Source organism: Schistocerca cancellata, chromosome 9 (genome assembly GCF_023864275.1).
Source record: "Schistocerca cancellata isolate TAMUIC-IGC-003103 chromosome 9, iqSchCanc2.1, whole genome shotgun sequence".
In the NCBI taxonomy this organism is placed as follows: Eukaryota; Metazoa; Arthropoda; class Insecta; order Orthoptera; family Acrididae; genus Schistocerca; species Schistocerca cancellata.
In genome coordinates, this window is record NC_064634.1 from 126,599,341 (window position 1) to 126,612,036 (window position 12,696).

Consider the following 12,696-nt stretch of genomic DNA (forward strand, 5'->3'; position numbering starts at 1 on the left):
AATCTGCAAATGCAAGTGCAAATGGAAAAAAAACCCATGTGATTCACCTACATGTTAAAGAACAATTTGTTACCATATCAAATTTTCAATATATTTATGCAGCTCCCAAAAGCATTTTGTCAACTCTCACAAATCAAAGTCAGAGGATATGGTTCTAGCCTGGAAAATTATGTGAAATAACCCATATCTGGATTCCAAGTAAAACAGTAACACAAGAGAGAAAGGAATTTAAAAAGGAAAGATATGATACAAAGAAACCTGAAAGTCACAAATGTCAACTGTGGCTGTCAATTAATAAGAGATAACAAATCAAACTTAAAATTCATCCACAGCATAAGTACATGGAGTCGAGATAAGAAAATATAGAGTGGGAGCAACAACCTGAGCAACAGAGAACAGTATATTTCCTTGTGTGACATTTAACTTTGACTAGGCTGTGATGATAATCTTCACAGTTAAAATACAGTACTTAAAATCACAATGGAAGTGTAAACATAGAAACAATACAAGAACTCTACAAAAATTTTACAGTTACAATATTCAAGTAATCGTACATTTCTAGAGCAATTGTTCTGAACAAAAACCAAGTAAATGAAAAATCTATAGTGGAGTTAAAATTCTGAGAGTTATGGACGGTTTATGAATTCTGATCATCACAGACTAATACTGTCAGCTTTACTTGAAGTTACTAAGAAACAAGATATGCACTTGGGAAGAAGAACAATGAATGGACAAGCTTTGGAAATGGTAAGCAAGAAGAGTAAGGGACAAATGTTACAGTAAAATGGAGAGCCTTATTTGATATGAAATGTGGTGAACTTAGACACATTAAACATAATACATTGCTGTCCCTTGAATTATTTTCATATATTTCTTTTCTTTAACAATAATGGAAATGTCTGGATGGGGCAATATGTAAAATAAGGGGAAGACAACCACTCACTTATAGTGGATTGCTGCTTGGAGCACAGTAACACACAACACAAAACAGCTTTCTCACTAGCCTTCGAGAACTAGCTCTTTTTCTAGCAATAGTACACACATTCATGCACAGAACTACACTGACACCCAGACATTTCCGTGGTCACAAGAGTGCGCATTTAGGTGACTGTGTGGTCACGTATGTGAATGTGTATACTATTACTAGAAAAAGGGCTAGTGCTTGAAGGCAGTATGAATGCCATTTTCTGTCATGTGTTACCATTCTCCATGCACCTATCTGCTGTACGTGAGTGGTTGCCTTGTGCCTATTTTATACATTTTTTTTCCTTTGTTGAGATACTTGACCATCATACTACTGTGTACAATGAATTTCTGTCTTTTTTTAAGTAAACTGAATCACACGCACCTTGGTTACCTTATTCTGTTGCGGAGACGGCCTTGTCTGTTGGTTCATGACAAGATGTGGTGTAGGGCCACGGCTGTCACTGCTATGTGGCACAGTGGACACATACACTGATGGTGACTTGTTAGTAACATTGCGGGATTCTGTTGATACTACCTGCACCTAAAAACCAAAAACATTAAGCTGATAATGTATGCTTGTTGAAAGATAATGTCGTGCAACATGATGATCATCAAAAATGAAGCTTCTGTTAACATGTCTCCATGTGTAATTGCAGTGACACTTTTCTGAAGTTTTGAGAATACGGTGCATACATTAGTTCATCTGTTTTAGCAAGTGAACACAAAAAATGTCTGACCTGTAAGGTAAGGATAGTGACACGCATATTCAACAGCTGACTGACTCAATATTTTTCAGTCAGATCATCAGTTTCTTTTCCTGGTGTGTGAGTGTGTGTGTGTGTGGGGGGGGGGGGGGGGGGTTGCAGGTAACAAACTAATTAAAGGTCATTAGAAAATACATCTATGACCCTATGACCGAAAGTCAAAAGGGATATATGAAGGCAATACAAGAATGAAATCAACTGACTCAATTCTGCAACCATTTATTAGTAAAGATACACTAAAATCTCGATGTTCTTTAGCTTCTCACCTATTGTTTGAATGCATGTCCAATAAAGCCTAATGTAAGCATATGTTTATTATTATTATTTAATTATCAGTGGCAATTCTTTTTATTTCAATTTTTCCCCTTCCCCTTGTCCAAGCTGCCAGAGGTGATGGTAAAGTGCATGTGAGGAGCGCTCCCTTGTGTGAATGAATGGTGTGTGTTTCTCTTTCTTTTTCTGACAAAGGCTGTGGCCAAAAGCTAATGTTAGGTCTCTTAATTGTGCTTGTCTGCAACTAAACAAGTCATCTTTACAGTAAGTAGCAATCTAGCTTTTCCTTACATTGTTGCTTTATTTCAATTAGTTATTTAAATGTTCAAATGTGTGTGAATTCTTAAGGGACCAAACTGCTGAGGTCATCGGTCCCTAGACTTACATGCTACTTAACCTAACTTAAACTAATTTATCCTAAGAACAACACAACAACACAGACACCCGTGCCCTAAGGGGGACTCGAACCTCCGGTGGGAAGGGCCACGCAATCCGTGACATGGCACCTCAAACCAAACGGCCACTCCGCGTGACCAGTTATTTAAACACAGCAGTTTGGTACAGTAATGTAATTTCATTTAACTCAACTCAACAATGCAAAATGTGGCACATTAACCATTGGGTGTCCCATAATTATTTGCCGATTTGAATGGAGAGAAAGTGTCACACGCAAACAATGCTGTCATTATTATGTCAGGATTTACAGTCTGACTATTTTAAATACCTAGCTTTTGCTGACTGTTTATTACGAAGTTACTATAATATCTTACATGGAAGCTTCATTGTTTACGTAATACAGTGTGGCACAGAGAAAATGGAAATTTTGAACATTAGTGTTGTCAACACTGTTGTGCTGGCAGTTCTTCAGAATCAATGTGTATTGGTTGTGATCATGTTGCCATGTAGTAATCATGCAGCTCTGCATGGGTGCGAAACATGCTACTGCTGTGAGAGCATGTTACAAGCAGTGTGGTAGTTTGACTGCTACACAAAGGGTATTTCAACAGAATTACCAGTTAGGACATCTGGGACGTGTCCCATCTTCTCATTCAATTACAATGTGGGTGTGTAATTTTGAAGAAATTAGATCAGCCTTTAAAAAGAAGCCTCCAGGTGGCGTTTTGGTATGTATCCCAGAGAACATTCTAGCTCTTTGAGTTTCCATCGAGAGAAGCTCTCATCACTCTGTTCAACAACACGCATATGCAATAGGGAGTGGGCTATGAAGTATGGACATAATGCTGTAAGAATTAAAGTTACAGATTGTGCAGCAAACAAATCCACGAGGCCCTGTGTTGCACAGGGCGTTAGCAAACAAGTTTGTCTAAAATCAATGAGAATACCAGTTTTTTTAACAACATACAGATGTTAGACAGAGGCCACTTCCACAGAAAGAGATATGTTAAACGGAAATTTCCGTTACTGGGTACAGGAAAAAAAAACACTGAGTGTTCCATAAGCACCCATTACATAGTACCGAGGTTACAGAAAGGTGTGCTGTATCATGTCATGCCTGTATTTCTTTGAATGGGAAGATGGCACTGCAAAAACAGTAACATCTACTTTATATAGTCATATGCTTGAAACGTTCTTTACACTGAGACTGCATGGTCTTAACATCAAGAACGTGGTTTCAGCAGGACAGAGCCACATCCCACAGTGCTTGACAATCAATAGAAGCTGTATGACAATTATTTGGAAGGCACATCATTTCAAGTAAAGGTGACATTCCGTGGCCTGTCAGATCCCCTGATCTTAGTGAATGTGATTCCTTCCTGTAGGGCATCTTACAAACAAGGTGTACTGCACACATTCTACTACTATCCAGGAACTGAAACAGATGATTGAAGGCAAAATCACTGCCATTCCCGGAGACATTCTACACCGAGCATTCCAGAGTATCCATAACAGGCTATTAGAATGTGAATAGAAAATGGGAGCACATTATTCTGATGTCATCTTTAACAAGCAAAGAGACAGTTTCTGACATTCTGTAATGAAAACATAAATGACACACTGTATACATGCACTTTCATCAATAAAAAATTTGTCGATGTTTATTTACGCAAATCACGTACTTCAAAATTTCCCATTTCTCTTTGCCACACTGAATTCTCTATCTAACTTCAAATAAATGACTTATTACCTCTCTCCACAAATATCAATGACGATAAAAACTATTTGGACTATACATAGCACTTTATTAAAAAAGCGCTTCCTTTTTCACTTGTTCATACAAACCTTATTTTGTATGAACAAGTGAAAAAGGGAAAGGCTTTTTTAATAAAGTGCTGTGTATAGTCCAAAAACACACACACACACACACACACACACACACACACACACACACACACGCCCTGCAGTCTGATTTGCCATGGGATCATCAAGTTGTCGTTTGTCAGTTGACAGGCAGCACTATGGTTGTCATTTCACACATACAAATGTCCCCATCATTGCCCCAAAGTGATATGCACATGTATCAAATAGGACTTGCTGGTTCTTTCAACTTCATGTCATAGGTATGCACACATAAGCTAGGCTTTAGAGCGCACACACATCACCTATGATTTAGTCATAAAGTAAGCATGGTGGCACAGTATTCGCTTGAAGAACAATGACATATGGTTTTTGTCTATGGACTAGCCGATGGTAATGCGCATGAAGCTTGACAGTTGTATGAGGAATGGACTCAGCAAGACGCCACCCACACCCGCAAACGTTTACGCAATTCACCAGCACCTTGGCAAAACAGGCTTGTTAGCAGGATATCACGGTGACGCTGGAAGACCTCAAACACAACAGGATGCTGCATTTGAAGAGACTGTTCTCGAGCACTTCGAGGAAGCACCTATGACAAGTTTTCAAGCAATTGGATGTGACATGTAGGTCACTCAATAGTTAGTCTGGGAGGTTTTGAGCGATGACGACCAGCATCCATTTAGTTTCCAGCCTGTCCAGGACCTAAATCCTGAGGCGGACTATGAACACAGGCTAGGGTTTTGCTGGTGCTTTCTGCAATGTGTTCCACGAGATCCCAACTTCCCCGCCATTGTGTTGTTGACCAATGAGTGCACCTTCCATTGTGATGGCCTTTACAACACTCAAAAGTTCATTAATGGGCAAGGGGAAATCCTAACATCACATACGTCCACGAACACCAGCAATGATTTTCGTTCAAGATTTGGGCAGGTGTAGTGGGTGACCATCTGATTGGGCAGGTCCGTCTACCTTCTTGACTTACAGGGCAAATTACCTTCACTTTTTGCAAGAAACTCTATCCGGCCTGCTGGAAGATGTTCCCCTGAACATACGGCTATGCATGTGGTTGCAGCATGATGGGGTACCGGTACATAACAGTTGTGCTTTGCGCAGATATTTAAATGCAATCTTTGATGGCCAGATAATTGGCAGATATGCTCATAGGACATGGCCCCTGCAATCACCAGGCCTCATGCCACCAGACTTTTTCCTGTGGGGATTCTTCAAGGATCTAATTCACTCACCCGGTCGTGAACCACCTAGAAACTAAAAGGAATGAATGAATTGCATTCATAATGCCGCCAATCAAATCAGGGCAAAACACTGTTCGATGTTACCAAGCTTGCGTCGCATTAGAGGGTCACCAGTTCGAGTGCCTGCTTTAAGTAAACAATTGTCCTAGCTACAAAAAAGGGCCTTTTCAGGGCCAACACAATTTGTAGAAAACTTTCTGTACACGAACTAAAAGCTGTTGACGGGCTTGTTCCCAGTACTTCTTATCATGAAACTACAATAGATGAGTCGGGACCCCAGCAGATTTGCTCCCAAGCCCCCAGAATGGAAGGCTGGCATGCTACCACCGAGCATGTGGGCTGCCTTGGATACATCGCAATCTCCGGCTGGCAAAGCATCCGCAGTCACGCGTTGTCCAGAGTATCCAGCAACAGGGCAATCCCGCAGCCAATCGGAGCGTGTAGCACCAAGTTTCCGTAGTTTAATAATTGTGGGTTGTCGATTAAACGACATTAGTAATTTTGGTTCCTACTGGCATCAACTATCCAGGGTTACAATTTCGTGACACAATTTGTGGTGGGTAACTTAACCCATCCACATCAGAACAGAAATAAAACCTATATCAAAAGTTCATAAAATCTTGTTCAAGGAGTAGTTATGTATAACATGAGATATTTAAATTCTGTCTCCACCACACAAATCACCAAAACTAATTTACAGTAATCTCCAACATTAAATCCCTTCCTCCTTTCCAGTACACAAATTTCTGATATCGCTGCACCAACCATTGCACTCTCCTCTTACCTTTACCATCCACTATATCTTAAAATGTGCTAGTAAATATCTTCCAGCATTAGTGGACACCAGATCACAATATATTACTTCTGAAGATCATACCATATTTAGTTTTGTATCAGTTATCAACAAAGTGTCTTATAATCAGTACAGCAAAAGAACAGCTCAATACCTGATGCTGATAGTACTGGTCAGGAGCCGCACGGTAAACTGCTGCAGCCTGCGCTGGTGTATGGTGTGGTACCATTGGGTGTTTGCTATGGGCAGGGGGTGGTAAGTGATAGGGAGAATGAGGAGCAGGTGAAGGGCCTCGAGATGACACCGACGATGCAGACGTCAATGGACTCGGACTGCAATCCCGTGGCTTCTTCAGGCTCAGGTCTAGTGTTACAGGCTCTGGTTCAGGACGCTCCCGCATTGCCTGCTGTACCTGTTGAAATTACAAGTCTCTGCAATTAAATGCAACATTTTACTATATGTGTCTTGATGGGGGGAAGCATCTTATAGTGGCTACCAAGTATTTCCAAGGGTGCAAGTTTTTAATGGAACAAAAAATTTGGCAATGGTTGAGATGTTATAAGAAAACTACACACAATCATCATGTCTTAAGTGTGACACTAATGACAACAAAGTTGCCAGTTGTAATCTAGTGGACGGCGACTTGTGCTCTACTGCTCTTGAGATCGCATCGAAGTTTATATGTGATGGGACTATACAATCCATTCTCAAAAAATATCAGTGATATCACATGGTCTTGGGTCCCAAGACTCTTCGGTTAGTCACAGAGAAAAGTATGCCTGAATATCTGTCAACATAATGTGAGTAGTATGACAAGGAAAAAAAGGAGTTTACAAAATGATTTTTAACCTGCAATGACACATTGGTCAGCTATGTTTCACCAGAGAGGAACAGAATGAGTACTGTGTGGAGAAATAGGTAAGAGGGTTCTTCATTCTGGACGATGCCAGTAATCATCTATCAGCAGGGAAAGTTTTAACCATCTCTCAGGCTTCAAAAAGTGTGTTCTTTATTGATTTTCTTCACGAAAACAGAGTCCATTCGATGTGAAAGGCGGATACTGCAAGAAACGATACTGGTAGTCTACTCACAGCACGCATGAGCATAAACAAACTAGTCTCCACCATATTCAATTGAGCCACTTCAACTCCCAACTGATTTACCCCATGTGATGTTCACTTGTTTGGACCCACGAAGCAAGCCTCAAGTGGTAACTAACTCCAGGATAATGCAGTATGTGCGCAACTGGCTGTTGGAGGAATCACTAAGCTGGTTAACTAGTGGAAAAAAATGTGTTTGTGTTGAAGGACAGTATACACAAAAGTAATACAGCAGAAAATATACAGGTAAAACTATTGGCTGTTTTTGTTGGAAGTGTGTGTCACAGTAAAGTCAACAACAGAATAAAATAGTGACAATTTAACTTCAACAAGTTTCATAATTTCTGTCAAAATTCCCCAAATGTTGCTCTAGCCTCCAATTTCCTTACTTTTTTCTATCACATACAATATAAACTCTAAATAACAAGGAAGTCATTACCAGTACATATTTAAGTTACTAGCATTACCTGGACAACAACAAGACCCTCCTTCGGTATGTCGACAGGGGTGATGGTGGCTTGCGAGTGCTGCAGCAGCTGCTGTGCTGGTGGCGGTGGATGTCCATGTTGGTGGGGCAGGCTATGGCCATGTGGTGGAGGCGGCACCAGATGATGCTGATGTGGCTGCACTTGCTGCGGATGCGCACTGACCACCGAGAGGGTAGCCAACTGTGGTCGAGGGTACTCTCGCACAAAAGAGACCTCTGGGCCGGGCGATGAGGCTGCCACCACTGGAGGCGGTGCAGGTGGCCCGTGTTGCTGGACGGGCAATTGCTGTCGCAATTCGCCACCGCCGAGGATCGAGGAAATTGTCGGTGTCCCGCCGACCGAGCCCGTAGGAGCACACGAATTACTGCTCCCACCATTGCTTTTTGCAAGTTGTATTTCGATCATACCCAGCATCAGATCCTTCACAGATCTCACAGGTGATGGAGAGGTAGGACCATTTTCTACTGCAGCTGGTACCTGCAGTTGCTGTTGCGACACAGGTGGCATCTGTGAAGGTGTTACTGTCGGTTGTGGTGGTTGCTGTTGTGGTACGAAACTCTTGCCAGGGGACTGTCGGTTATTAGCACCTGCCTCCGTGTCTGCTCCTCCTTGACCTTCATCTGCTGTCTCCTGAAATGGAAATAAAAAAAATAACAACCATAGTCTATTGTAAATGTGGTACTCTACACATAATGCTGCAAAAGAGTATAATTCGTACACTAAACTGTGGAAGATGACATATTGATACAAAAAAGAAATCTAAATAAGGGACAAATCATCAGATAACATTCCCAGGCACTGCACATTGTCTGTGGTTGGTGAACTGATAAAGAAGTTATTCAAAAAGCAAATAAACAAAAAATAATGTTCAGAGATCTTCCTTTCACTTAAACAAAAGATGTCTCTGCAGCTGTTTGGTTACGGTATGCAGAGAACTGCAGAAATAAGATCACAAAAAAACCTTGCAAAACTGTGGGTCATTTTTCAATAAGAATTTCACACTCACCCAATATGTCTCAAACACTATGTAAGGGTGTTTTAAAACACGTATGTGAATGAGTGCGTACACAGTTACTCAGCATCTCTTTGAATGTGAAAATGCAAGTTGACAATAACTAGTATAGCCTTTGTTTCTTACAACAACTACTAAGAAAGTAAGTCCTGATACCTTTTATTAATTATCAACAGACTTTGCATTAGATTGGAAGCAATGTAATGGCTTGTTTAAGGATCTCAGAACTTCAAATAACACATACTGTGGCAGAACTGTCATAATCCTCCTTTGTAGGGGCTGGCGTGGATGCAGTAGCAGTAGCAGTAGCAGTAGCAGTAGACTGCTGCTGTGGTGGTTGTTGTTGTTGTTGCTGCTGCTGCTGCTGTTGCTGTTGGGATTCATCACAACGGTTTGCAACGCTAGCTGCAGGTGTCACAGTTCCCGTGGGAGCAGCCATCTGTGTTGGGGATGACGGTGTACTCGAAAGTTGCTTTGGCCGCTCCACAGTACCTTCATCCTGGCCACTACTATTGCTGGGCATAGGACCGTTCTGTTCACCTGCAAGCAGTCATTGTGTTAATGCTTCCACTAGTTGCAATACTGTACAAAAAAGTAGCTGCAGTAAGTTCTCTGCAACATAACAAGACTATCAATTTCACCACTCTACTCACCAGAATTCCATTTGCTGCTAACTGAAATATGAATGTCCTTACTTTGGAACATCTTTCGTCAGCTCTTACTTACAGCTCATGTTTAGATTACGGTTTCATTTCCGAGAACTCACTTATTTTCCCTCCAATTACATCTCCACTACATTTTTCTCCCACTATTCCATTACTTTCTTCTCATTCTTTAACATTTTATCCTTTTGCTTTACACACTTTTCTCCTGCCTCCTCCCTATTTACCCCGCCAAACTTTCGCTCCAATACATTCCATGTACAACTGTTCTTTCCATCTATTTGTCTTCTCTGACTAATCCCAGCTACACACCTCCCATCAGCCTTTTGCTCCAATTGTGTTCTCTAATCTCAGCCTTCCTTACACTTTACTGAGTTGCTTCTACTTCAAAACTTAATCCTAACAATCTGAAATCAATGGCCATTAGGTACTGAGAGACGATAAAAAATGAGAGACGTTCCAGTTCGACATAAAAACAAGAACAAAGACAAGGGAAAATATTCACGAACAGATTGGAACTCTTAGTAATAGTGTTACTGCAATGGATGTTAGTAAAAATGATGTCCAGCAATCATCACAAGACAGCTTGCAGAATAAATCAGTATAGAAAACACAACATTGGCAGCATCGTAAGTTAGCCATAAAATAGGAACAATAAAAGAAAATTAAGACATAGAAATGGCATAAGGCTTGTAAATCAAGTAAAAATATTATGAAGTACCAAAAGTATCTGATGATAAAAAACTTGTTTGAGGAGAAAGACTGGATTATACACAATGACTTGCAACTAAGACTCAAACACTGGGTATATTTATTTAAGCACTGAGGGGGGATTCTGGTACAATATAAGTTCAGAGAATACCAACAAAACATACTGGACATGGAGGACTCTTAAGTTTATATGTTTTACCCATGAATAACTCTACACGTATCTAGGAAAATAATTATGCTCTTTATTTTTTATACTCCTTTACTTCTTATCTTTAGGACACTTCACATTTGTATGCCGCTGGTAACTGCACAGTGATCATTAACAATATCTCTTTTTGTTCCCTCATCCTAGATCAATATTCTGTATTACATACTGTATGTATTGCATACTGAAAACCTGCTTGAGACCAACCTGTTGGAGAAGCAGCACTGTCTGTGTCACTATTATCCAGTGGAGGTCCTCCCACTGGCTCATCACAAGAGGAAGTGCTTGATCCTGATTCTTCTTCATCCGTTACCGTAGGTTTGCGTTCTTCCCCCAAATGAACCTGTAAGAAACATTTGCTACTTACAAACTGTTTTGTACAGATGCATAAATATATTTAACAGTGGATATTAAAATAAGTAAAACTGATCAATCTGCAACACGTTTCTTCAAACTGGTTGCAAAGTATAAATAAGCTTTGTAAAGGATAAAAATCATAGAGTTACAGCACCTCAAGTGATGAATACTGTCAAAAAATGATATATTGATAAAAATTATTACTCATAGCTGGCCGATTCAGATGCTGTTGTTTCTTCATATTGTTTTACTTGACAGGTATCCATTATCATGGTTAATTATATTACCTGTTCTGATTTTGCAGATCATTTTAAAACAATCCCAATGATACGAGCCATTTGCAATCACTTGTATCTCACTGTATAGCATCCTATGTCCCTCTGTAAGGCAGTGCTCAGCCATGACAGATTTGTCAGGTTGTAACAATTGCATATGGCGATGATGATCAACACAGCTGTCATTGATGGTATGAATAGTTTTGCCAATGTGTATTTTACCGCATTCACATGGTATTTTGTAAATCCCCGGGGTTCCTCTAACTTATATCCACAAAGTGCTCTAATCTTAGTTGGTAGACAGAATAAACATCTGACTTCATGTTTCTTCAGCACCCTACTTATCTCAGCAGACATGTTCCCAAGCATATGGAAGGAAAGTCACAAAACTAGAAGTCTCTTCAGCTGGTTTAGGTACTGGTCTAAACTCAAAAGCACATTGAATCTGTCTCTCCGTATAGCTGTTGTGATTAAAAATGTCCTTAAGATGTTGCAACTCTTATGGTAAATTCTCAGCATCCGGGATATCATATGTCACAGGAGCATATGCTGTCTTGGATGATGAAAATCTACAAGAGCTGCAACATATTAAGGAAGTGTTCAACCACAACAGCTACGTGGAAGGACAAATTTGACATGCTTTTGAGTTTGGACTACTATCTAAACCAGTTGAAGACACTTTTTGTTCTGTGGCTTTTCTTCCATACGCTGGGAACATGTCTGCCAAGATAGGTAGGGCACTGAAGAAACATGAAATTAGATGTTTATTCTGTCCATCAGCTAAGATTAGAGCACTTATTGGATCTGTTAAAGACGATATAGGTTTGAGGAACCCTGGTGTTTACAAAATACACAGTTGTGTTGATCATCATCGCTGTATGCAATTGTTACAAGCTGACAAGTCTATCGTGGCTGAGCATTGCGTGATAAAGCAACACAGGATGTTATACAATGAGACACTAGTGGTTGCAATGTGATAATGGATACCTGCCAAGTAAAACTTGGAATCCAGTTTTATTAGATATCAAGAAACAACGGCATCTGAATCAGCTGGCAATGGGTAATAATATTTAACAATATATTATTTCTCTTTCTCTCGAAGAGAATATTTTAACAATATATTGTTTCTCTCTTCAAGAGAAAATATTATTATCCATTGCCAGCTGATTCAGATGCCATGACTCGAAGAGGCCACATCATTTAATGATTGAATTGGCTGATGATGATGATATTGTTTTTCAACAGTATTTACCAATGGAAGTGTTGCAACTCTTCTTGTGCCAGGAGGCAGCAGCAACAATTTAATGCCTGCGCATTACCTTAGTGAATGCGCTTTCGTATTTTCACTGTGTATAAAGGTTTCGTCATTCACGGTTATTGGCGAGAGTGGCTTAGCTTTTCTCACTTGATGATGGCAGCCAGGTGGACAATGGAAATATTTTGTGGAGATGACAGTTTGATACAGATGAAGACCCAACAAGAACCTGATCTCTTAATATGCCAAGAAAGCCTACATAGTCACATAGAATAACATATTTCAAAATTAATATAGCCTAGGTGAGAAAACTAGTTTTAGCT

The 12,696-nt window shown here is 40.2% G+C and overlaps 1 protein-coding gene across 1 annotated transcript in view; it reads right to left on the reverse strand.

Annotated features, from left to right (window-relative positions):
• LOC126101091 (nuclear receptor corepressor 1) overlaps positions 1–12,696 on the reverse strand; it is a 266,318-nt gene that overhangs the window by 15,215 nt on the left and 238,407 nt on the right. The window contains exons 13-17 of the mRNA XM_049911770.1: positions 10,694–10,829; positions 9,153–9,448; positions 7,876–8,526; positions 6,463–6,720; positions 1,349–1,507 (exon numbers count right to left, since the gene is read on the reverse strand). Coding sequence (XP_049767727.1) covers positions 1,349–1,507; positions 6,463–6,720; positions 7,876–8,526; positions 9,153–9,448; positions 10,694–10,829 — 1,500 coding nt within the window. The remainder of the gene's footprint in view (positions 1–1,348; positions 1,508–6,462; positions 6,721–7,875; positions 8,527–9,152; positions 9,449–10,693; positions 10,830–12,696) is intronic.